General features: G+C 40.7%; 4 protein-coding genes across 4 annotated transcripts; all 4 read right to left on the reverse strand.

The window, feature by feature from the left end:
• Positions 1-3,568: 3,568 nt before the first annotated feature.
• On the reverse strand, positions 3,569-9,070 carry cUnh1orf198 (chromosome Un C1orf198 homolog). Its single transcript, XM_079338295.1, has 6 exons — positions 7,835-9,070; positions 7,276-7,326; positions 7,037-7,162; positions 6,574-6,741; positions 5,855-6,196; positions 3,569-5,517 (listed from the first exon to the last, which is right to left on the reverse strand). The coding sequence occupies exons 1-6, from the start codon at positions 8,141-8,143 to the stop codon at positions 5,461-5,463; spliced, it is 1,053 nt and encodes a 350-aa protein (XP_079194421.1). The 5' UTR covers positions 8,144-9,070; the 3' UTR covers positions 3,569-5,460.
• A 469-nt stretch (positions 9,071-9,539) lies between these two features.
• On the reverse strand, positions 9,540-15,303 carry LOC306835738 (uncharacterized protein). The gene is made up of 4 exons (XM_079362451.1): positions 14,430-15,303; positions 12,839-12,918; positions 11,282-11,419; positions 9,540-10,842 (listed from the first exon to the last, which is right to left on the reverse strand). The coding sequence occupies exons 1-4, from the start codon at positions 15,274-15,276 to the stop codon at positions 10,186-10,188; spliced, it is 1,722 nt and encodes a 573-aa protein (XP_079218577.1). The 5' UTR covers positions 15,277-15,303; the 3' UTR covers positions 9,540-10,185.
• A 1,752-nt stretch (positions 15,304-17,055) lies between these two features.
• Positions 17,056-19,390, reverse strand: LOC306820452 (gap junction Cx32.7 protein-like). The gene is made up of 3 exons (XM_079338305.1): positions 19,218-19,390; positions 18,802-18,987; positions 17,056-18,213 (listed from the first exon to the last, which is right to left on the reverse strand). Exons 1-3 carry the CDS (start codon positions 19,344-19,346, stop codon positions 17,617-17,619), a joined length of 912 nt encoding a protein of 303 aa, XP_079194431.1. The 5' UTR covers positions 19,347-19,390; the 3' UTR covers positions 17,056-17,616.
• A 3,313-nt stretch (positions 19,391-22,703) lies between these two features.
• On the reverse strand, positions 22,704-26,901 carry hsdl1 (hydroxysteroid dehydrogenase like 1). Its single transcript, XM_079365336.1, has 6 exons — positions 26,452-26,901; positions 25,302-25,747; positions 25,029-25,112; positions 24,404-24,553; positions 24,240-24,319; positions 22,704-24,209 (listed from the first exon to the last, which is right to left on the reverse strand). Exons 1-5 carry the CDS (start codon positions 26,669-26,671, stop codon positions 24,248-24,250), a joined length of 972 nt encoding a protein of 323 aa, XP_079221462.1. The 5' UTR covers positions 26,672-26,901; the 3' UTR covers positions 22,704-24,209; positions 24,240-24,247.
• Between the last annotated feature and the right edge of the window lie 204 nt (positions 26,902-27,105).

Consider the following 27,105-nt stretch of genomic DNA (forward strand, 5'->3'; position numbering starts at 1 on the left):
GAGCTACAGAAACAACTCAAACCAGCAGCAACAACATTGATTCTTCTACAGATTGTAAATCCTGCTGCGGGGCAGGATTCACCATGAGTAAGATGTTTGGCTGGAACAAGACAGCTGGATAAGATGTGTCAGAACAGACAATATCGTTTAAAACAGAAGTCCTTCATCTCATTGGGTGAAAAGCCAACCATTGTTAGTTTAGCATTTTGATGTGACACCTTAACGGGGTTCAATCAGTTTTTAAGGAGCCCCCATGCCGACCCCTCTGGACACGCCCCTACAGGGCTAAATCATCAGAGGTATCCATTTGTCCACAAGGGGGCGCCAAAATCAATGAAAGTTCCAGACAGGAGCTTTAAAGTAAAAGCAATCAAATCAAAGTCAGGCATAAAGGAGGCGATCTTATGTGATAATACAATTAACAAAACAAAAAAAAATCTGAAGAAAATCAAAACAAATTTAATTCGATTTTAGTTACAAAATTACAAAAAGGACTCAATTCCACATTTTTGATGCCCTCGTATTTCATTTAGTGTTTTGAGGTTTTGGGACGTTCATAGAACAATAAAGTACATTTTAAGAGGTCATGTTAGGCTTTTGTAATTTGTAATTTGTGATGAGATTTTTCAGCATTTCTTACATATAATAAGCCAAACTGTTAAACAAATCAGATTAATTGATAATATTAATCATTGGAAATCGGAGTCCTATTTAACTTTGAGGACTTAAAAATGATAACTCACTGAAATGTGGATCTACAGACCTCTAAACCTGAACAAACAAAAAAGCAGTCATTGTTTTCTTTCCTTTTGAAAACCCAACCTGTAGTTTATTTTCAGGCTGCCTCACTGGCCTGCTGGACATAAGGTAACACAACCTCACACAATAACGCTCCTGTTTCTATTTTTACTGCAAGTTCAATACCGTGCAAGGACTTTCATTCAACCAAACATTTGTTGCCAAAAAATAGCTGAGAGGGAAAACAAAGCAGGCATTGAGAGTCTGGAGGTGTCGGGTGGTGCTTCAGGGAGGCCGCTGGACTGCACAGAGGCACCTCAGTCCAGTGAGGGATGATGAACACAAACATACTGTACCTTTAAGACCACCGCTGACAGAAGGTAGCATTTTATTTTAAAGTTCATAGCTACTTACGTCTGTATGAGATCATTTCTTTTAACCAAAGACCTCCAAATGTTTGTCCAACTTAAAGTCTGTTTTGTTTTTTGGAGAGGTCTGCATGAAGTCTGACTCTTAAGTCTCAGGTCACTAAAGTCGTTGCAGTCGTGTCGGCCGAAGGTAAAACATCTCAAATGAAAACAGAAAAGTCAGAGTTCAAAGCATTGGCAATTTTCTTTAGATATGCTTTTTAAGATGTTGGTTGACATTGTCGTTTGGTCCTGACAGAAATTAATAACCCACATGCTCCGAAAAAGAAACAAACAAAATCTGTTATCTGTAAGTCTCCGTGCTCGTTCTCGGCCCCGTGCATGTACGAATCCACACTCAAAGCATGAGCTGAGGTCCGCTTCTGGATCAGTGGTGCTTCTGAACGTAAGTAAGGGGGCGTGGCTTTTCAGGGAGCACAGAGGGGAGGAGGTGGGTGCAGACGGAGCACTGAGAGAATGCTACTTATTACATAGCTGAATCATGCTAGCTTTTATATGAACCTGTGTGTCTCTACTCTTATTCATTTGGATGCACCTCGAGGAGTTATCCTTCCTATAGCAAACTCAAATGACCTCCTAACTATCTACAGGTTGCTTTGAAAGTTCATTTTGAGGATTTATAATCACCTATATGAGCGCTAATCTCTTCTGAATCTCGTTGTGAAATTGCATTAGCATAATATCTCATGTTAGTGATAAATGACTTTAGAGAAATGTTATGTATTTGATTTAATCTATAACTGTCAAGTCACGCTGACATGTTACAGCTTTTCTTTATCCGATTACATCTCTCAGTTTATTCATCTTTTATTCCTTTTATTGATCTCTTTTTGTATTGTGTTGTTGCGCCACTGCATAATGAGATCTGCCTCTTCAATCACATTTATTCTCTCGACAATTTTTTACCTTGCTTATTTTAAGCTTTACTTTGCTGACTTTTAAGGACTTCACCTTGTCCGGCCTTTTCTTTGTCCTTAAAACTATGTTTTACATGTTTTTAAAGGATTTAAAGTGCATTATAATGGAATATTAAAGTCCACAGTGATCATGACAATGTCAAGGCTTCAAATGAAAGTAGCTATCTGCTTCATGTTGTCATGTTCAGTTAACTCAGGTTAAACCTTTAGTGCGTACAAACTGGATGAAACGCAGAAATGCTCTCCCTTCCTATAAATAGCATCTCTGACAATCTGCTGCCTTGTACTCGAGGGACACATGGGACACGTGGGACACATGGAAAGAGGTCTGGTGGTTCTAATCTGGAGCGTGTTCAACTGAGCGGTAAAATGTTTCCTTTGAATGTTGAACACAGGACATCCTTAACTCCCTTTTTCTTCCCTGAAGCAAGTCATTTGGATCTGGTCGGAATCAAACGGGGAGGAATTGATGTCATGGAAGTGAGAGGGTGGAAAACAAACCGACTGTCCAGAAACAGAGCTGAACGCTGAAGCTCTTTATTTGTATTTGTATGTTATGTGTCTGTTAATGAAGAAGAAAACAGCAAGTGGGAAACGCTAAGAAAGAGCCAAATTCTAACCCGAACCTTTAACCCTACAAGCTTATTATAATTACTTTATTTAAAGTATATGCAGAGATGCACTTATAAGACCTAAAGTGTGCAATCGCTCTGCTGAAAAAGGAAATGTTATTCACACAGAGCCTTATAATCAAACACCGGGCCATGTCGAGTTTAACCCAGCAGTGTTTGTTTATGATTGTTTGAACGTTCAAGTCCCTGTGCTTTGTTCATAGCTTTATTGACCAGGTACGGTTAACAAAAGGAATTTAACTTCAAATGTAAACATTAAATATTAACTAAAAATAGAAACAAGTAATTAAAGACTAATATGTAGAAGACTAAATAAGATAATGAAATAAACAGGCAGTTGTCTTTTACAGTATTTACATTAAAGAGTGTGTAGATTATTCAAATTAAACATATGTACATGTTCTAGTCTCTCTTGGTACTTAGCTAGGAGGATTTTTGTTAATATGAAGTAAAACACATTAAACAATAACACACTGTACATAATGATTAGGAAGAAAAACAAAAAAAAAACTCTTCAGAAAGAAAAGTGCAGAAGAAGCCAAAGAAACGCAGAGGGGGAACTTCATATTCTAACATTTGAGTTTCTCCTGTCTCGCTCACAGTGGGGTCATTTCCCCTTTATATTTAATTATGTGTCACCTAACACCAAACATTATAACACACTCTCATAGTGTGGGGAAAAAACAAAACACATCTGTCTCATTGAAAATAAAAACAAAAAACAAGCAGCTGGTTTGATTTTTTTTATTCACTTTCTTCCAATTTGTGAGCCCAAAATGCAGAGTGTATAAACATGTATAGCATAAGATACAATCAGCAGATAAATATAAAATTCAGTAAAATAGTACTCTAGTCATGTAAACTGTTTATTTTCAAATCTATGACACAAGTGGTACAAATCACTACATGCCTGTTTACCTAACACACACATTAGGGTGCCTCTTATTGTTTACTATAGATGCACGCTCGCTCTGCATAAAGTTGAGGTCAAAGGTGACACTTTCTGAAGGGGGTGAGGAAGTGTTGGCGAGCAGCTGAATCCAAACAGGACGTCTGTAACGCTTTCAAACCGTCCTGGAGTTTTTCCATGACTACATCTGTTTTGTTTTTTTCTAGTCCTTTTCAAAGTCAACGATCTGGACCCCCCTGACTAAAAACCACACATCGAATTCACTTAAAGTGTATAAAAGTGTCCATACATTCTGCTTTAGTCTTGTAAAATGATGCAATGGGAGAAATTCCAAGACATTCAAGGAATTTCCAGGACCAGTCGGAGCTTCGTCTAGTGTGATTGTACGATGTGGGTCAAGAAGACTTGAGCGCTACTGAAGCTGTAAAACTCTTTTTAAGATTTATAGGAATATATAAGCGAGAATAAATAAAAAGCTGGATCGAGAGCGAATTCTTCATAACAAAAATAAACATTCAAAAAACTGAACGAGGGGATCTCGGGTCAATCTGACATGCGTACGCTACAAAATATATACTCGCTTGCTAGTTTAGTGTCTGAACGTTGTGACTGTGCATTCGCACCTGGAGCAGCTTGATGGCCGGGTGACTGGAGGTCGCCTCAGACTCTTTGATAATGCGTCGACCCGATTAAGAGTTTCTCCCGAGGGTTAACAATCTTCTCCCAAGAGTAACTGCAGCCAGACCTCCACGTCTACCATCCATCGAGAAGACGCTTTTAAATGCAATCGCTCAATCAACACTGCTTAAAGGTCATGGAAACACATGGGGCGGTGCCTTCATGGCAGGTGATGATCACTATTATTAAAGATGTTCATATTTTTAAAGCTTTATTTTGGGGCGTCCCACGTCTCCGTTTACAGACAGGGGAGCGGGCAGAGTGATAAACTGAGAGAGGGAGGAGAGACAGGTAAGGAGCCACCTGGTGGAGACTACCGCCTCTACACATGCGGCGTGCACCAACCGCCACGCCTCCTGCACCCTAATTACAATTTTAACCAGATTCACAACTTTGGCATCAAAGTTTGGATTTTCAGTGGACCGACTTCTAACATCATGATATGTTGTTGGGGTCAAAACCAAACTTTCTCTCACATGTAACATCTGGATAAAATACTTTCACTGCCATATTCAGAGGCACCTCTCACTTCTTTATAAATACATAAAATATAAAGAATTAAAAGGAGGAGGATGTTACTATCCCTGTGGAGCAGAAGTGGCTAGCTTCTTTTAGCTAGAGAGTAAAGTTGACAAAACATCGTACCATGATTTAGGGAAACATCCAAGCAGACAAAAAAAAAAAAAGACATGATTTTCAAAACAGGTAAAAAACAAAAACACCTCAAACATAAAGAGTCTCATTTGTAGGAGGAAAAAGTGAAGAAGAACACTTGTCTTTACGCCACGTTAGAAATCTGATCTCGTCAAATTTCCAGTCTATCAGCGTTTCCAAACGAGCTGATGTCGGGGTGAATGCACAGTCACGCAATCTTTGAGGTTCTAACCCTGCGAGCTGCGTTGAGTGGGGAGGGCGATTTGGCAGGCAAACAAAGAGAACTCTAATCAGAGAGTAAAGGGTATGTGGGTTGGGTTTTGGGGGGGGGGGCACCAGCACACAGTCGGTGAGATAACGTCCTAACAAGCCACAGAAGATAATTACAAGAAACGTAATGTGGTCAAAGTAAGAACTGGCGTGGTTAAATGTCGTCTTGGATGTGTGTGGTCCGTGATGAGCAGGATGATTCACGGGGAGCGGCGGCCGCCGTCGGCTGCTGGTTACCAGTTGTCCAAGAAGTCGAATCCGGTCTTTAGGATGTTGTTGCTCGTGTTGAACTGCAGCGTGGAGGAGACGGACAGAGTGTTAGTCAGGCTGAAAGAATACCGTCTGGAAAGCGGTATTTCAACTTTTGTCATTTGGGTTTGTATTAGATTTATTTTTAAAACTGGAGGCAGCAGCTTTAATGTTGACTGTAAAGACGAGAGAGATTGGGGGGCGGCTGATGAACGGAATGCTAAAATAAAATGCTGATTTTCTTTTTTGGCCATATCCAAATATCGCAGCTGATTTTCTCAGTAGACTTGTTGAATGTGATTTGGCCGTTCGCTCCCTTAATGCTGCTTTCAAAAAAAAAAAGATCCAAGCAAGTCTCACAAACGTTTCAGGACTCACCTGGCCAAAAGTGGGACTGGAGGCTGAGCCCCCGTCCCCCCTCTCTTTCTCCCCGCTGCTGGGCTGGCCGGGGGACTTGGACACGATGTTGGACGAGAACACTTCGTCCACGGTGTGGCCGACTGACGGCAGGGTGCTCTGAGATCGCTCCCAGCCTGCGACCGACGACGACACGCTGACCAGAGGAGCCGGCTTCGGGGTGATGGAGATGGAAGCGGGTGTCGCGCTGACGGCGACGGGGATAGGTGGAGGGGGAGCAGGAGGTTTGGGTGCTCGCTGCTTGGTGGGCCTGGCGGCAGGTGGGGGATGGGGGTCTGCTGCCTCAGGCTCCTTGGACGACTCCTGCAGAATGTTTGTTGTTTTCAAAGTTGCAGTTCAGTTTGTTTATAACATTAAAACGCATTCTTAAGATGACATACTGCCACAAAGAGGTAAAGCAGAAACTATCTTTTCATCTTCGCTGCTCATTGACCGTCGACAGGCTGCTTCTCTCTCACTTGTGGAGGCTTGATGCTATTTCAGGATGCAGAGCTCTGATAGAGTCGTGACTCGCTGTTTGGGAAGGATTTCATTTCAATCTGTTGTTTGTTCGAGGCTTTAAAGAAAAATAAAATATAAAGCTTGTTCCTGGATGTATAATTCAACTTTTCTGGCAGCTTTGATTTGACTCTAACACGCCATCAGCTGATCAGGAAGACTTGGAGACGTTCTGTGCTTACCTGTCGGAGGTACGACGGGAGCGATTTCTCTCCTTTCTCGAGGGATTTGATCTGGCTGGGCGTTAGGGACTGGAAGTCGGATTTTTCTCCCTCCAGCCTGGACCTCTCAGAGGTGATCTTCCAGAACGATGACTCTTCCTCGGGCCTGCGTCCCTCACTTACAGACATCTTCAAAAATCACAGAACACTTTCAGTTTAGACTGTCTCTGCCGACTGGTTTTGTTTTCACTTAGGGTTGGACAACATAACATTACAACATCCACGGACAAATGTTTATCATCACTCCCGGAGGATTACATCATTTCAAACAGTCTGTCAAACTGGAAAATCATGTTACGCTTCATGCTGTTAACTTTTAATCAGACCTGAACATTTTCTTAGGTTGCCCCTTTATCTCAACAGATTGAGTGTACACAAAATTAACCCAATTAATCAATTAGAATCGCTGTTTCTTATTGGATACCTTGGTTCCTGGAGTGCTCTTGCCAAGCTGGCTCGAATGAGGAGCCTTTGCAGCCTTCGAGTCTCCCTGTGCTGCTGAAACCCCCTGTTCTCCAGAGCCCGGGGTCAAGCTGAAGTCCAGTTGGCTCTGAAAGAGGGAAGCAAAGATTATTTAAAAAAAGCACACACATTAAGCTTCAACATGATAATATTGCTTCAAGGGTCCTTTGTATCAAACTAAGAGGTCCTGTCGGTGTTTACCCTTGTTTCCCATGAGAAGGGGGCAGAGTGCTCATCTTGCCAAGTTATATCCTTTAAAAGAAGAACACACAGGTAGGTTACACATGTTATAACAGGCACCCTTTGATACACGCTATGATCAAAAACAAGTTCATTGAGGAATACCTGAAATAATGAAAATACTGGATTATTAAATTAATATGCCAAGATAAAAGAAAGATAGATATAGATAAAAAAAAGAGGCACATAAATCAAACTAAAACAAGTTATACAGTTATATTAGCCAGGTGTGCTAAACTGTTGTAGTGAATAATACTGACTCTCCTTGTATAAAAGCATGAGCCAAATGTAAATAAAAATGGTATTTCTTCTAACTAGAAAACGAAATTGTTTACGATTGCATCAAAGTCATAATATCTATATGTTTCTGTTGCTAGGTTACGCATCGCGTAGCTCCTATGACGTATGCCAATATTTTTAAACGGCTACGTGGCTACGTTAGCAACCATGACAACCTGAGCTACCGTCGCCTGACCTCCAAAAAACGCGAGTAAAGCTACGTAACACAAAGCCAAAATACCTCTTCTCCGAAATGAACGATCTTCTGACCCGTCTGAATGAGCAGTTTCGGGTAACAGACCACTTCGTCGCGGTCGACTCTGTGCATTGCGTATCGGGCTCGGATGTGGGGATCCATCATCCCGTTGTCGATGGCGTCGTCCTGCTCCAGCGGCGTCATCGACTCCCAGGACGAGCCGTGCTGGGCTTTAATCTTCTCCCGCTCCTGCATTATTTTCTTCGCCATGGAGTTGATGGAGGAGAAATACTCGAACTTCTTCTTCTCCTCCATCCTGTGGGCGTCGAGCCCCGCCATGGTTGCGGCGGCCATCTTTTAGCTTCTCCCAGCTGTTTGTTGTTGTAAAGGAAGCGGAAACCGGTGTTCACAGCTGTGAGGACGGAGGGCGGGGCTTCTGTTTAATCCCTTTTTGTGCGGTAATGGCGCCACCTTGTGGTATGTACTAGTAGGAGGCTGTTTTTAGATTCAGGTCGATGCTGATAAAAAAAAAACAAATAAACATTTGGCTTTTGGTTTTAACTTACGGACCTTCACCTAAAATGCTGGTTGGAAATAATCCAACAATGCTAAACTCTAGTACAAACTACTTTCTTGTGAGCTAGAATTGCTCGTGGATCACAGTTTTTTATTTTTTTATTTAATAATTTAAATAAACAGGAACCTTTTGTATGTTGACCTCTTCAAAAATAACTTACATACACAGTTAATAATCACAGTGAGAAACTTTTGTGTTCTAATTTCTTTGAAAAACTACTAATGCTTTGTAAAGATCAAAATCAAAAGGTTCACAAGAGAAACCCTTTAATAAAAGGACATCAAATACTTAGATTTTTCATACTCCTCCATCTTAAAGGGGCCACCCTGGAGCAAAGAGAAATCAGCTCTGTATTTTTATTATTGATTTTTAAATGGTGTAACCGATGTATTTTTTTCTACCAGGCCTTCATTCACGTCATCTCCAAGTTCTGAGAAACATATCTGGTTCTGTAGCTCTGCTATTTCACCAGCTAGTTTCCTAACTGTGTCTGTCTACTGTTTTTGTTTCAACTAAGAAGTATACTGAAGGATATTTGAACTTTTTTGATGGGAAACTAAACTGAATGTTGGGAGACTATCAAACTAGGTAATGTAAGCTATACATTACAGACTAGTTAAGCTATTTGACGTTTTTTGCTTTTGATGCTATTTATTTGATGTTGACAAATCATTTTTAAAGGGGACATGGTATGTTAAATCCACTTGTACAGTGTTTTTAAATATATATATTTAAACATCTTCACCCAAAGACTTCACCTCCACCCTAGAGCAAAAATATTGTGCAGGTGCACTTTCTCGCTATAGCAAAGGAGTGACGTCTACCTGGAAAACTCAGGGGAGCTCATTGCATTTAAAGAGACATACACACTGAACTGGAGCGTTCTGAGAGAGCTTGTTTCTACAGGGTCACAAACCTCCTCTGGTGCTTGATTCATGTTATATTTGCACAGCACAGATGTTTCATTCAGACCATGAAAAGGTGGAATAAGGCTATAATATGTCCTGTTCAGAGTAATGCTAGTTGAAACAGTGGCTTATTCAGCTGTCTCTAACTGCAAACATATGCATGTTTTTCACTCTTTTCCTGTGTAAGCCACTCATCAAAGACATTTCTTAGCCTTCAGCTTGCTAAACATTGACAATAAATTTTGAACATGATTTAAGGGGCATATTTTAAAAATGTTTGAATTATTTATTCACTTTCATAATGAATTAAAACAACATACAGGCACATACATTTATATATAAAAACATGAAAGGAGTCATATCAGTACATTTTAGAGTTAGAGAAGGTTACAAGAAATGTAAAAGCAAAACGTAAAAAGCAATGAAAGCCTTTACAAACTGCTGTCAGCAGCACTAAAGGGCTTTCTTCCTAAACAAACTGACACGGTCAGGTCCAGTTTCAGCCGCACAGGTCAGGTCACTCTGACTATAGCGAGGCCAAACAGAAACGTACTGCTTGTGTTAATCATCCCTGTAATAAAGATGCCACTTGGTGGCGCCTTAAAAAAAGTTACATATTTACAATAGAAACAAAAGATCAACAATAAATATGACATTCTGAATACTCATTTTCTTTCTCCAATACCTTTTAAAGTGACTCAGTCATGTATTCCTGTGCATTACTATTCATAAATAGTCTTTAATTTGCTTCATTTTTATAGATCTCTAGGCGTCATACTAATAAATAACTCTCAGTAAGTCATGGCCTCTTGCAGATTGAGAGCCGTTTGTCACATCTTCATTCGACCGACTGTTTTCTCTGCGTAACCCTGAAGCTGTTATATTTGCACTGTGAATATTAACAGCCTTCTCTAGGCTGTGCTGTGACTGCTATCATGAATGCTGAGCTTCTCATTTCCCATCAGACTGTTGCCGTTTAAGCGTGGGTGCATGGCGATGGCAGAAGCCGGCACTGTTTTAGTCTTTCGCTTGCACGAACGAGAACACGCCAAGTAGAAGATCTCCGCTAGATTGAGTGCAAGAGAGACGCAGGACACTGCCAGCATGAAGATGATGAAGATGGTCTTCTCCGTGGGTCGAGACATGAAGCACTCCACGGTGAAGGGACAGGGGGCTCGGGTGCAGACAATTCTTGGGTCCAAGACGAACCCATACAGATAATACTGCCCCACGATAAACGCCACCTCCAGAACGATTCTGAAGAAAATGGAGGTCATGTAGTTTCCCAGCAGGTTACCTTTAATCTTGACATGGCCCTTCTCGTCTGAGTACTTGGGCTGTTTGACGATCTCATCGGAGTGGTTCGCTATGTATTCTCGCAACTTGTTTTCTTTGTGGATGACGTGGAGGACGTGACCAAGGTAGATCAGCGTTGGTGCTGAGACGAAGATAATCTGGAGGACCCAGAATCGAATGTGTGATATGGGGAAGGCCTGGTCATAGCAGACGTTCTTACAACCAGGCTGTTTGGTGTTACAGACCATACTCTTCTGTTCATCCCCCCAGACCTGTAAAGTTCAGACAAGAAACTAACATTATAAAACATCAAATGGACAGTGGTGAATTATTGATATTCACATTGAGGCCATAAAGCTCGCCCAGTACCCACTTTTGTTGTGATTTATGAGACTTTTTGGAGAGCTGTGCTAATAATGGCTAACCTGTCGTATGACTGTTCAATCATTCAGTGATTGAGTTTCAGAGTTTTTTTTTTCTTTAAATCACATTAAAGCAAAGAAAAATACACTTGTTTTTCAAAAGGCCACAATTTCTAATGAAGCATAAATAGGTTTCCACCCAGTGCATGCTGGGATAGATAAACATGTCAGGAAATATTATTATTATAATGATTATTTGAATCTGGTTTTCACAGTTAATGTTGCTAATTGGCTGCAGACCTCCCTCATGGCCACTAGGGGGTGTTAATGAACAAAAGGAGATATTGACCTTTTCAGCTCCAGCTCCGAGGATCATGATCCTAAAGATGAAAAGCACACTGAGCCAGACTTTCCCCACGACGGTGGAGTGAGACTGGACCTTGTCCAGCAGAGAGGACAGAAACCCCCACTCTCCCATGTCTCTGATCTAATGAAGAAAAGCAAATAGAAAACATTAGAGTTTAAACAACCTTTATGCAATTTACCATTGCTTAACTGCTAATGTGACACCATTGATAAAATAGACATGATGGTTAAAAAAAATAAAAATAAATTAGGGAACAACATCAAATATCAAATATCGTGTTAATTGTGAGGATCTTTCAGTTTGTGTGGATTTTGGCGCCCCCTGTGGACAAAATATTCAACATGCCATCCGCCCAAGTAAATTATGAGAGATCTATGAAGATATTTAGAAGTTGAAAGTTTTACGGACTATCGTAAGATTATTTGTGTCTTATTGAGATTGAAAATCAATCAATAAACGATAAATGCAGTAAATACAAGATCCAATAAAAACTCAGAAAACCCATCATCGTTCTAAGAATAGTTTTTGAATATATGGGAAGATCTTTTTTTTTTTTTCATTTGAAACCATCTAATTAAACGGTTTTAAGGATTAAAGACTGGCTCAGTGAAATCATGACTTGTGTCTAATGACCCAGTACTTTGTTTCAATCTCATTATCAGAGTTAGCACATTAGAGTACTGCGTATTGTTAATGTTAAACACAGCAGAAAGTCTGTTTGGGTTCAGAACATCAACTTCACAAACTATTGCATAACAAACATTTGTCTCGAGCTATCTTACTCTAAATGATCGGCTGTAGTAATACAGAAAAATGCTCCACAGCTCTTTCTATGCAAACTGCATTCTTTAGTAGATCAGACTATAGGAGAAGTAAAACATCATCCTACTGAGGGGAGGAAAATAGAGGTATTTTTCTCATAGACCTGTTTTGCAGAAGTGGACGTATCCACAGCAACATTGCCCATTGATTTGTGTAGCCCCCTTTAGAAGCCTCCTGCGTCTCTACTTTGCTTTTTTTAGGGCCAGAAGTGGCGTTGGGATATCTGCATCCCGGTGCAAGCTGCCATAGAGCGAGGTCTAGACCTATTGTTTTTGTTTGTTTTGTTTGAGATTACAATTTTTTTGCGAGTTGACACGCTACAAATAAAGATTGATGGAAGATAAAGATAGACGATAGATATTTTTCCGTGACAAGAAAAGTGGGTTAACCAGAAAATAATCCTTCATCTTGGAAAGTAATCATTGTCAAGAATTGTTTACTCGGAGTGTTGAAATGCAAAAGGAACCTCATTTTATGGAAATATGCACAATTATTAAAGGTCATTTTTTTCAAATCAAATTGAAGGTTTTACCAACTTCTGTCAGGGTAAAAATACTCTCAAAATAATAAATTCCACCACAATAAAAGTGGGCACCATGCTTAATTCTTATACCAAAAATAACGTAAAAAAAAAAAAAATCACATTTTGAATACATTCCATTTAAAATATAACATAATAATATAATAATTAGATACGCTATAATTAAAGATTCCTACCTTTGAGTGTAGAAATCTTCTGTGCCGAAAGCAGAGCAGCCACCAGCTGGAGAGCTCGAGTGATAGAGAGCCCAGTGAACCGAGTCAGACTTGTCTATGGTACCTTGAACTTTAGATCGAATGAAATTGCACAACAGTGTGAGCTGTCACGTTGTCCTGACATCTGGGAATGATAAATTCTCAAAGAGGACATTTTTTTGGGGGGCTCAGCACGGTTAATGATTGGCAGCGCTATAAAAATGATAAAACAATGCCTGCAATCATGACTCTTATGTAACTTTCAGTCTAATCAGTGTCGTTAATAAAGGAAATTTAATGAGTGATGGACACAAATGCTCCCCTTTCAGCACTTTTGTATCTCATTATATTTGTCAGCCATGTCTCCACAAAGCAGGTATTTTGGGGTCTAAAGGCCACATGCACAAAAACACAAACACCTGTGCAGACTGATGCAATCCAGTGCGTTAACCCTGCAATGAATAGTACGTGACAAACGAACAGCCATGTTCACTTCTGCTCAGACTGTGTCAACACTTTCTGCTTTTTGACTCATTCACACAAAGTCTGAACCAACTTAGCAAATATGTTTCACTCAAACGTTTTGTTAAAGGGGAGTCTTGTTTGGTTAGTAAATGGGCTTTAAGTGCAGCTACTGCTGTTTGACCCCTAACATCCTTCTGGAACATGCTATCAGTGCATGCTTATATCTTATACCTGCTGATACATCAACCACTCTCTCCTTGGAGATTATAGAAAGAATCGTAAAGTTGCAAATATTTATTGATTAATGACACCAAGACAAATCTTTGACACCTAATGTGATGGTTTTGTGAGTATTTTTATGTAGAAATACCAACAAAAGTCACCAGTTTAAGTTTCATAAATGTGAGTTTTTGTTAAGGTTTGTTCACTTATCTTTCATAAGCATCTTTTATATTATGAATGATGGTTGTGTTATCTTCAACTTCTAACAGAACTCCGGGAAGCTTTGATGGATGTTTTCCATAATGTGTTGATGTTTTATAGACTTTATTTAATCTGTTCATGGAGAGGAGTATCAGGACAGGAGAAAACCTTCCAGTTTTAGCTGAACAGTGATTCAGAAAAATCCTTTAACAAAAATGTTTTTTTACTTTGAAGTCCAAAGAGTAAACTCTGTCAACTTGAAATGAGAAATATAGCAAAGAGTATTTTTCCAACTTGAATCATTTATTACAAACAATGCAGCATACAAAAGTTCATTTACAACACACAGTATATACTCTACAAGACAATCATCACCATATTTCTGTAAGCATATATCTCTGAGTCCTAGATAATGAACATGACAATAAGTTAAAGAACACATTCATAACTTCTGCTAACTCATTAGCAAACGAGCATCAAGCTCTAGAGACATAAATACATCATCAATATTGCACAGTTTCCATTTCTTTAAATTCCCTTTTAAAGTACAAAGTGAAAATTGCATGCAGACTATTTTCAACAGCTTGACGCTGAAGCTCGTGTCATAATTCGTGCACAACATTTTCAGAACTTTTCATTTCAGTCTTTTGAGGGGGAGACTTTTTATTTTTATTTTAATGACCGCTCAGTAGTTTTTTTTCCTCCTTGGCGCCGTCCAGACTTCCCCCAATACTGCTGCTCTCCAGATCCATGTTCAGCTTGTTCTGCTGGTGTGTGTCCTCTATGGTCGGCCACCTCGGAGCTGACAGGCTGGCAGGATTTTCTGCTGAAGTGAGCTTCTGACCCTTCTGCTTGGACCCACACTTGAGCCTGGTGCAGAGCAGGTAGAACACCTCGAGGACGTTGAGAAACAGAGAGACGCAGGCCACCACCAGCATGAAGATGATGAAGATGGTTTTCTCTGTGGGTCGGGACATGTAGCACTCAACAGTGAAGGGACATGGCTTCCTGGAGCAGGGGAACATGGGGACCATGACGAAGCCGTACAGGTAGTACTGACCCACGATGAATGCAGCCTCAATGATGATCTTAAATACTAGTTGGGTCAAGTAGCTCCCCAGAAGGTTCCCCTTGATCTTCACCTTTCCTTTCTCGTTGGAGTATTTGGGCACTTTATTCCCCTTGCTGCCTCCTGGGCTTGACATCATCTCCCTCAGCTTGTCCTCCTGATGGATGACGTGGATGACGTGGCCCAGGTAGATCAGCGTCGGCGTGGAGACGAAGATGATCTGAAGGACCCAGAAGCGAATGTGCGAGATGGGGAAGGTGTGGTCATAGCAGACGTTCTCGCAACCAGGTTGTTGGGTGTTACATGTGAAATCCGACTGCTCGTCACCCCAGACGCTCTCGGCACCTGCACCCAAAACCATGATCCTGAACAGGAAGAGGACACTCATCCAGATCTTCCCGATGACCGTGGAGTGGGACTGGACCTTGTCCAGCAATTTCGATAGTGATCCCCAATCTCCCATTGTTATACGTGATTTTTAGGTACAGATCTGTGAAAAACAGAGACAATAAATCCATCATTAGATGATACATAAAAAAAAAAAAACCACAGTTAGGCAGAAAATCAATTTTCCGGTGAAAGAAAAGCGCTCATTGTTCTTTAAAGTAAGATAAATCATCTTTGCAGCAAAATCCAAGCCTCTTGAACCCTGAGCTAGTTGTTCAGTGACTTCCTAAAATAATCATTAAGCAAAACATTTGAAGGCAAAATCAGACAACTCAGAGGCTTTTTTTTTCTTAAGAGGCATGACGGAAAAATCAGAGAGAGCTATGCAAAAAAAAAGACAAATAGAAGAAACCCGTTTTCAAAATGTAAATTTAAATTCCGTATATTTTCACTATCTTTAATAAACAAATTTAAGAAATCTTGATAAGAAAGCTAAAAGGTAGAAAACATGAGAAGCATTTCGGTGTCTTTATAAATGACCTATAGTTTCAGAGTAAATCAATTTTAGTTATAATTGTACTCAGAGAGCCAAAAAAAACCTCTACATGTCAAATCTGAAATGTTTCCATTCACAAGTATTCTTCATCATTCACAAAAGACTTTTTTAATTCCTCAAATCATCCGTTAAATGAAGCAGAGAGCTGTAATAATTACCTGCTGGTCAGATAGGACTGCCTGTGGCTGAGACCGATCACTAACTGGTTGGACTCTTGGAGTGTCGAGGCTTGTGGGTGAGGACAGCGGTTATGGGACAGCAAATTATTATGCAACCCTGTCTGAGTTTAATGTCACGTTGCACCCGTCAGCATGTAGGTGCAAAAAAAAAAAGTTGGACAGAAGAACTAGATGCGTAATAATTGACAGGCGCTCATGGGGGGGAGAGATATGCCCTGAAAGACAAGAGAAAAATACAGAAACAGTGTTTGATGTGTTTAAAATAATAATAGTCTCCTTTTTGATATTTTGATTGATTGCTTTTTTTAAATTATTATTATTAAATACAGAGTGTACGTTCAGAAAAGCACCTTTTTCATTTGTTTTGACTAACTTTTATCATCGACCTTCACCTGCTTCGTTCTTGCCAAAGTTAGCAAATAAAGGCATTTTGTCCAAAGAGTGGAGAGTCACGTCTTCTCAAAGACTGACTGGGACAATACATCAAAGATATGTGTTGTTATTTAAAACCACGTCTAATTACTCGTGACTTCTAAAACTACGTAGTTAAAATGTGATATCCATCAAGCATTGGGGGAATAGTTAAAAGTATTGTGAGTAACAAAGACACAGTTGTTTGACTTGTAAATACACATCCTGATGTTTATAGTTTGAAGAAATTGTAATAGAAATAAAAGCAACACACGTCTGTATGCTGTCCTCCTTCAAGCTTTTTTTAAGGAAAAAATCTATCTAATATATAAAAGCTTTACCCGCTCATATGTTTTCGTTTGTAAAGGATTGTTAAGTTTAAAAAAATGTTAAAGTCACATTTTCAACCTTATCTTTAGTTTACATTTTGGACATTTTAGCTTTTCATCTTCAATGAGAAAAATTAAAGCTCCTGTCATGAGTTTTTTTGCCGGCGGTGAAACAGACTGAAATTGTTACTAATGCTTATAAATGAACTTCTGAAGCAACAAAAAAAAAATATTGGCCAAGATTGATCATTTCTATGTATTTATTTTTAACGCTTAAAACCACTTCAGGGGGGTAGGCGTTAGACGATGTGTTTAACTGCACACTGTTGAAACTCTGCTTTTTTGTTTTTCATTTTTTTTAACATTGTCCACTGCAAAGGTTCACAATGAAAGACTCTTTATTTAAAAATCTCTTCTTGTACAAAGTCACCAGAGTTCCCCACAGGAGCTTTAAGAAAACGTTTACAGTTTTATCACTTGTTCTCAATATTGACACATTTTAAAGATAGAGTAGGGGGAAATACATGGCTTGATAAATCAATGAACGTTAAAATCTCTTAGCTGAAATATTACATTTAACACCCCTGACATGAATCCTTATGATGGTAGGAAGAGGAGAACTGGAAGGAAAACCATCTGACTTTGAGTTTAGCAGGTTTATTGACTTAGATTGTCTTCAAATCACCAAAAAAGTACACTCAGCACAATTTTATAACAGAAAATACTGAAGCTTATGTTTACGTCATAGTGTCACAAACTTATTACAAGATATTTGAAGCTAAATGTTCCCTGTGACTGATTCTTGTTTATCTAAGCTGGTTTCTTCCATCTCTCAATCTTTATTTACTCGGCACACACAACCCTTTCCTCCCCAAAGCCAAAACACACATTTACACATTCAGGGTCTTCAGGCATGTACAACCTATCACCACCTCCGTGCTTCAGATATGGATCTCCTCCATGTTGTTGTTCTCAGGCGTCACATTCTTCGGGGCGTCGTTGACCCCATTCACCCCTAACTTCTGTCCTTGGAGCTCCAACTGCAGGTTGGCACAATTCTGGACGGTCTCGTCGTCGAGGCTTCTGAAACCTTTCCTCTCCAAAAGCGGAGGCGTCACGGGAGTCACGGTGTAGTCCTGCCTCCTCGCCATGCACTCCTTCACGGCTTTCACGCACAGATAGATGAGCTCGACCACGTTGAGTAGGAGGGAGACGCACGCCGCCACCAGCATGAACCAGATGATGACCGACTTCTCCGTGGGCCTGGACAGGAAGCAGTCCACCTTGTGAGGGCACGGGAAGCTGGCGCAGACGAACCGAGTCTTGAGGGTGAAGCCGTAGAGAAAGTACTGACCCATGATGAACACAACCTCCAGGATGATCTTAGCGAGGAGATGGAAGACATAGCTGCGGAGGAGACGGCCGCGGATGCTGACCTTGCCAGTGCTCTTGGTATACTTGGGAACTTTGTAGGCCCTCCTGAGAAACAGGCTGGCTGGGTCATCCAACCCGGCCTGCTTCTTCATCCTCTCCTTCATCTGAGCCCGGAAGAAAAAAAAAAAGAGTTAGGTAAAATAAAACAACTTGTAGATTTAGAGGCAGAGCAGATATATTGAGGGGAATAATCTTTTTTTCAGCACTGTGAAGTTCTCTTCTCTATTAGATGTAGACTCACTTTAATCAAAACCAGCTTTTGGCTGTAAATAAATTAAATCAATCCGAAGCAGATTCCCACACAAAAATACAAAAAATCATTTCGGCACTGTTAAGATTAGCATAACCAGCTAATCATCATAATATGGTGATATTTATTTTTGACGTAATTTTTTTTTATTGCTTTTGTTTCAGTTAATCTTCGGAAAACTGCCTTTGTCTCAACAAGATAAAATTCTCCACATGCTTTTTTTTTTTTTTTTTTTTTTTAACAATTTGTGCTACAGGTAGAGGGGTTTTTCCTTTCTTTTTCTCTGAGTTTATTGGCCAGTATTATTAAATGTGTGAGCTACTGAAAGGCCAAGATAAAGATCATTCTTTTTATGGACAGCTATAAGTACAGATTGTTATTAATGACACCTCATCTGTCTGACACGTCATGCTATCAAACCTCACCCACTGCAGTGACACACCTTCTTCTCAGCGTGGATAACGTGAAGGACGTAGCCAAGGTAGAGCAGTTTGGGAGTCGCCACGGCAATGATCTGGAAGACCCAGAAGCGAACGTGAGAGATGGGGAAGGCGAGGTCGTAGCAGACGTTTTCACAGCCGGGCTGCTGAGTGTTGCAGACAAAGTCGGATTGCTCATCCCCCCACACCTAGAAGAGTAAAAAAGAGAGAGTTACTTCCTGCTACCAAAACAAAAGACTCAAAGCACTCAAGCTTTGGTATTTCCGTCTTTTGGACTATTTGTCAGAGACATTTCAAATCCAGAGCTCTGTTGATATTGTTCCAGCTTTAATGCCCCTCTAACTCCAACATTCAAGCGGCTCCCAGGCTCCCTGTGCTGTGTTGTGCTGTGTTGCACTACTTGACAAGGTGGCCAAACCTTTTCAGCACCGGTTCCTAACACCAGGATGCGGAAGACAAACAGCACGGTGAGCCAGACCTTGCCGATCACGGTGGAGTGGCTCTGCACTTTATCGAGCAGGCGGCCCAAAAGATCCCAATCGCCCATCTCAGTCTCCAGTTGTAAGTGCTTTTGAATCGAGGAGATCCACATGTAAAAAAAAAAAAATCAAACAGGAAGAGTCAAAGACAGACTTCTTTAAAAGTGAACTTGCATTCTTGACAGCCTATATAGACTTAGATTTAACACTTTTATTTGTATTATTTTCACTTACAACAAATGAACACCACAGCAAGACAGAAAGAGAAAACAAATGAAAACAAATCAGCACATCCAAACAAGTGCCACAAATACTTGGAGCCTGTTGGAAGACTGAAGGTTACTTACTACAGTGCATATTTCATCATGAATGATGTTTGTGTCCCTGTGTAGTTATATATGATAACCATTTTCCCCAGCCTTTAGTAAACTGTTCTTCCTTAATTTTCAACATATAGGATATCTTTTCCATCACAAGGATATTGTCTATGATTGACAGCCACTGCCCGTCTGTTCAGTATATCAGTCTTTAGCCACTTCTTAGTGACGGCTGTCTTTGCTGCTGCGAGGAGAATCCTGATCAAGTATTGGTCACCTGCATGTACAGTTCCTTCCAAATGTCCCAGATACAGAACAAGACGAGATCGAGGGATTACATAACCCAGGAGCTTACAGAGAGAGCTGAATGAACACCATCCCAGAAAAAGGCTTTATCTTGGGGCAATACCAAAAAATGTGTGCATGGTTCGAATCCACGTTGTTGCACATTCTCCAACATGATTGTTGTATTTTCAATTGTTCACTTTTAATCTTGGGTGTGATGAAATATCAAATTAGATTCTTCCAAATGAATTCTCTCCATATCTGTGATTGTGTTGTGGTCTGTACGGTTTTACATAAACCAAACACTCTGTGGGATCTCTTCTCCCAGCCCTGACATATAGCGTTGAATCATTTTTTGGATTGCCTTAAACAGCGGTACAGGGCGGACACAGTCTTCTTAACAACCTCACTATATGCCTGTATAAGTAAGTTGATAGAGGCTGAACTGACAGACTCCCTCACAAGGCCGACCTTGTAGGTCTTTATTTGTTGCTAACAGACACCACAGCTGCTGATTCCAACTTATCTGCTGGAACCAAAACCTTAACCTTGGTAAATCTCAGCCGAGAGCAGTGAGCCCGACCACGGATGTAAAAACACACTGAACTGAAGGAGAATTCAAGTTATGTACATTCGAAAAATACCCATTTAAAAGTTGTTTACTTTTACCACATGGATTGTACATAAACCAATTTTTTCTATTTTCCACGGGTTCTTTTCTATGAATTTCTCACCTTCTGTTTGTTTATCTCCCACTGATTCAAGACAAGGAATATATGGTTAAGCATTCATGTAAGAGACTCATCATTTTGTACAGAATAATGTGTTTTACCTGTTTTCTTTACATTTTGTGGTTATTTTCATGAGATCGTAATCGTGTACTCCTTGATGACTATCAGATTTACCTTTGAACCTTTGTCTTTCTAAGTTAAAACATAATTTCTTTAAACAAACAACAATAGAGATCAAAATACGCCAGCAACACTTGTAGTACGAAGATCAACTTTAGCTCACTGCAAACAATGGATAGTAGCTGACTGTAATATTTGAAACATATTCAAATCCATAAATCCATGAGTCTGATTTTCCCTCGGCCCATGTACAGAACGGTGTTGGTCAACTTTTCTTACAGTGTGAAATCAAAGAATAGAGACATTCAACTGAAACTAATCTACTCACCGGTTCAACAAACCCACGGAGAAGAAAAAAAAAGAAGCTGGATGGCGAGAGCGATGTTTCAGGAGGACGGAGAGCAGAGGGAGTGAAGAAGAAGAAAAAAGACGCTATCATTTCACTGCTCGTTGGCATGGCATCTTATCATGAAGGACACCATCCTACCCACAACAACCCGACTGCAGTCCTAACGCTGAACGTGGAAGCGTGACTGGTGAAGTCAAAACTATCCGTCTTTTATTTCACTGACATTTGTCCTACAGTGGACAGAGATCTGGAAGAGACCTCTCCAGCTTCCTGACCGATTTCCAGATTGTGTTTCTGGTGCGGACCAACTTGAACCCATGTTGTGCTGTATACTATTCACATTCTGCAAATCCAACGTTATTTTCTATTATTGTGGTTTTCCCATGTCATGTTGTTTTCGCTTTGAATGTTGGTGATTGAGCGTGGCTGCTGCCTTGGCCAGGTCTCTCTTGTCGAAGACGTTGTAGATCTCAATTTGACTTCCTGGTCGAATACGGCAAATATCAAGAACGTGTTGTACTTGTAGAGATATGAACACACAACAAATACATTTTAATTTTCTCCAACTCCAAAACTCCATGGTGAACCTTTAAACTCAGAGGAGGCCCGAATCAATCAGGACTATGAAGGAGCCTTAATGGAGTTAAAGGCAGGAGTTTTGGTGTAAATATTGACATCTGGAGCCTGTGAGCGTAAAATCAATTAAATGGCATTTGTGACAATTAGACTTGAACTTTTATTCATCCGACGAGGAAACGTTCAATCAATTAGTTAATCTAAGTGCAGCGGCTTAAAGCGTCGGCTTATCCTCTACACAGGGCACGAGGACTTTTAAAAAAAGGTTGTGGCCTTGAACTCGACACCTCTGAGACGGCTCAAGCCAAGAAGATAATTGCACCCTGACATTCTGCCACTTAAAAAGCTGCTCTGAACTTTTCTCTTGCGCGATATCTTCGACAGCAGCTTGTAGAGTCGGCCCTGATGTCAAGAAGTTTAAGAGGCAGACGTGTTGTTATTTATCTTGTAAATCTTTGTAGTTCAAATTCCCAAACTTGTGGACTACATTTCCCAAAGACGTTCATTTTCTGATATAGAAAAAACCTTAAAGAGAATATACGCTGATCGTCATGAGTGTTTAAAACAAGATCTTTTTCAGGTTTTATTTACAGCTAAGTTTGAACTGTCCCCCCCGGGGACACATTTTAATCTCATTAAATTCACAAAGTTGGATGTTTTAGGGTTTTTAATTCTCACTGAGCAGGTCAACCATGTGCTTTCACAGCAGAGTGCAGCTCACGTGTGCTCATCCGGTTTACAAACGCTCTCTGACCCGGTTGAGCTGACGGGGGGTCACAGGGTAAACTCTGGCCGTTGGCCCAGTGTCTGCACATTGATGTAAATGATTTACATAAACCTGATGTTTTGAGAGAAAAAACTGGGAGTTTGTGTCCTTCAGCCCTATGGATCAGTCAATATTACATGCACGCACAGAGGCTGCAGACCAAACCCTTACACGTTAGATAAGAGAGCAGTCATCAAAGATGTCCACTTTGACATATGTGATAAGAGCAATATATCAACAGACACTTTACCGTCATTTAAATACATGACAGGACAGCAGGGGAAGGGACACATTGTTTTATTGGTCTCATTTTGTGTGGTCGTGACACACGTCATACTCAGGTCATTATTTAATACACTGTACCATATCTGAATATGTTGTATTCATAAATAAATATACCATACAGAAATCTCTACATAAACCAAACTAAATATCACACTCTCACTCTGCAGTGCATTTCAGAGTCAAACCTGGATATGCTTCACACTCCAACCCTGAGAAATAAAACATCATTCAGCGAGTCCTTTCACACCCTCACACAGCACACACTCATCTTCTGTAAACACACCTTCAATAAATCAGATCAGGAAACAGCGATAGATGGAAGGAGCTTTTAACCATGAATTAACCTGCAGTCATCTGTAAATAAACACGTTTTGATACTTCAGAATTTACTCTTGAATTACACTTTTTATTTATTGGTTTTAAGGGTTCTTTTTGGGCATTCATTTCAGAGATAGGACAGTGAGCAGAGTCAGGTAGAGAGAGAGAGAGAGAGAGAGAGAGAGAGAAGGAGACGTAGGAAAGAAGCCACACAGGCTGGATTCAAACCCGGGACGCACGCTCTTGAGGACTTTAGCCACTGCACATGGGGCGCTCACACTAACCACGAGGCTACCGAAAATGTTAGCTTTTTTAAAAATCACAAAAAAAAAATTAGAGTTATTTCCATGGCAACGATAAACATGTTGTTTATATCATGGCGGCTGGCCAACAACACACGTGGAGGATTTCTCCAGCTTTGACATTTGTTCCATTAAAAACTGAAATACTTGAGGTCATCTAAGTACTCGACAACAAAATAAATATCACATCGATTTCGTCCATTTTTGACCAATTTAGATGTTTAAATGTTTCCCCTACTGTACCTTTAAGTAGTATTGAGTTCTTCATGTCACACTGAACATCTCCGCCTCTCTGACTTAAACAAATGTTGGGTTTCTTTTTGGGACGGGCGCTGTGTCATAAAGGTGTGCTGAACACTGGTCAAAAGCAGGATCATGACTGAAGTGCCTGTCAGAAACCACAGCCTAAAATCTCATCAATCAGCTACCTATTAAAAGCATTTGAGTGTCGTAGATTCTTTGTTATTGCTTCTTTCTTTACGTCACATGAAAGCTGAAACTTCAGAGAACACGTTTCAATCATTTGACATTCAGTTCCGTCATTAAAGATTATACAATCTCGCACGTATTAATAACGCAGCTCTTTATGATCCATGCTGGCTGAACACTGATGCTGAATCATGTCTTATGCAATAGTTCAAAGGGTAACACTGTTAGAGGGCTCCTGTTCTTAGTGATGATGATAACATGTACAAACTGCTCCCAGATATTCACCCTCCAAGACTTTCATCAACATCAGCTCGTTAAACTGTCCCAGATCAGAAGGAGAAGACAAAGATTTAACTACTTAACAGAGTAGAGCCTGTGAGGTTAACGATGGGGAACGACATATTCTGCAGTAACAGGAAGATCCACTTATTGTACGTCGAGGGAGGAGAGACGAGCTCCTCTTAGCTCCTCTTAGCTCCTCTTAGCTCCTCTTAGCTCAGACCAACGAACACGCGAGATCCAAGGACCCAAATCCACTCGGGGACACACCTCATGAGTCCGAGCTGTGGAGAAGAGACAGAGGATCACAAGATGAGAAGATTCACGAGAGTCACCAAACTCCACGTCATGATAGGTCTCATCTTCACCTGGAGTGTGTGAGGCCAGTAGCCGGTGGTCCTGTTGGAGACGCCGAGGGTGGAGACGGCGTGGCGAGCGTAAACGTCTGGCTTTGGTACAAACCAGCTGTGTGTTGACGATGACGAGGATGAGGAAGGCTCGAGCACACTCTTGGCTATCTGTTTAAAAACACACACAAACAAACTGTAAATATCAACCTCTGAGCACTTAATTACACAGCTATTAAAATATATAAAATATATGTAAAATTAGCTGTTTCAGGACCCATCGTCTGACAACAATAGATGACTACAGGAGCTCTGGGCAACTTTTACTTAACGTGCTACTTGCACATGCTCGAAATAAATTTGAGAATCAAATCGGATCAAAGTGAATTTAAGAATAGAAATATTTTAACGAGGCTGTTTCTTCAGCGTGCTGTGAATCGCCCTGTCTGACACCTAATGTGCAGCATTAAAAATATCTAATATTAATAATGGATCTGCTTTTTTTTCAACCAGTTAAAACATAAAAGAGAGGAGTTCATTCAGTGTTTTAGTGACTGTAATGGATGTTGTTGGTGGAGCTGTTGAACCATGCTGCACGCTGCCCACAGGTGTTTGAGTAGCGTGCGGTATCGACCATGACTCCTACCTGGAAAGGCATTAGACTCTGCACAAAGATCCCTCTGCTGCTGTACTCGAGGTGAAGCGCTCTGGAGAAATGATCCATGTAGCCCTGCAAAGTCAAGAGAAAGAGAAGATTATTGTTTGGATTCAAACGTGTTTTTGGCACAAGATGAGAGAGAGGCCGCTTTGACAGAGAGTTTATCCTCAAATCATGATTGTATTTTTCTTGATTCGCTGTCCGGATTGAGGTATTGGTTCAGGTGTGTGCATGAACAAGAGGCAGATCTGAGTGTCTTACGGTGGAGGCGGTGAATGCCACTCTTCCGGGAAACGGTCTGCAGCAAGAACCTGATGATATATTGACCACAGCTCCTCTGCTTCGCTCCAACATCCCCGGCAGCACCAAGCGAGTCATCAGAGTGGCGCCTGCGATGTTCTTATTCACTAAATCCAACAGGACCCGCTCGGGGATTTCAATCAGGCTCTGAGTGGAAGCCAGAGATCCGTCCACACAGTTCACCAGGAAGCCGATATCTTTCCCCCTCATGGCTTCTGTGACGGGCTTGCTGGCAGCCGGATCCAGAGAGAAGTCAGCCAGGATGACGACAGTTTCCACTCCGTAGCTGTGGGAGAGGGAGGCAGCCGTGTCACTGACCGACGTTTGGTCCTGAGTGACAAAGATGATGCTGATTCCATGCCGGGCCAGCTCCTCGGCATAGGCTGTGGCTACAGGCTCTGATGCACCTGACAGGAGAGAGGACAGAGGTCAACAATGTAAGTCAAGAAGAGATTATGATATCGATAGCTAGTAATTTGCTCTTGTGTTGTCATCTTTGGAATGAAATTGTTTGTTTTCTTAATGTCCTCTGCACATTTAATTACCTTTTGTCTGAAAGGTGCAATATGAACAAACTGTCTTGTCTCTTCCTTTCAGTTTCTCATTATGAACCCTGATGTTTTCCACAGACTCTCCACGGCCGTCACATCAGATACTGTGTGATTTTTCTCTGTGCCTTCTTTAATTGTGCAAGATAATCGACTAAGATTCACAAGAAGTCACGGTGAGTCGTGACAAGGCGACAACAAGAAGAAAACAAAAGGATAGAAGCATCTGATAGGCTTAAACAATTAAGTGTACTTGGCAAGCGAGTGAGTGTTTGTGTGTACAGGAAGTGAGTGTGTAACGATTTAATGGGATCTATTGTACTTAATTGTCATCCTATTATCGATCTATAACATTTTTATTTGCTTATATTAGATTATCTCTGTTTTTTTTACTCTCTCGCTCTTTCAGTTCAATGTTGTTTCATCCAACAAATATCATGTCATGATTTACAGATGAGTTTACAAGGAAAAATGGGCAATGACCTGACTGTCCTCCCCTGTCTTTACAACACATATGTCTTCAGCATGATGACTTTGATTTAATCAAACTCTTGTTTTCTTACCATAAATCAGAGCCCAGTCTCCATATCTCTGGGTCAGCTTCTTGGTGGGGATCATTCTGGGGAGGAAATGGACCCGAACCAGCACGGAGCAGTCTCTCAGCAGCATGATCACTTTGCTGGCCGTGTACAGAGCCCCCACCAGGGCCAGCGTTTCAAAGTAAAAGCTGCATGATCGAGAGATTTCTCTGTACAGAAACTGAAAGCTGTCAACAGCCGCCATGCTCCACTTTGTTGATGATGCTGTCTAAAGCTTTCCCCGGGGTTTTTACGTTTTAATATCCAGACGTGACGTTTGCTATAAAGAAAGCCGCGTTAATAAAACATATCGCTCTCCTTATAAAGTTAATTCAGCTTTAAATGATCAGATTATAAGGTCGCTCAAGGGGGTAGAGATACGTGCTCTGTCTAACATCCGGCAGAAGGAGCAAAACATTGAGTCACGTGATGAACTACCAGAGTCGTGCTGCGTTCAAGGCCGCAAAGAAAATCGGTCAAGTTAAAAATGTACTTTAGAGGTATTCTGTATCCTAATTTGGGGCATGATGTGAAGAAGAGGAGCTCTATCTTTACAACTGTCGGGTGTCACAGTAGGAGCAGAATCTGTCTAGTAAGCAGACTTTTCTTAACCTGACACTTTTTTTTTACAGCCCTCAG

This window comes from Symphodus melops, assembly GCF_947650265.1.
Source record: "Symphodus melops genome assembly, chromosome: 1".
NCBI lineage: Eukaryota > Metazoa > Chordata > Actinopteri > Labriformes > Labridae > Symphodus > Symphodus melops.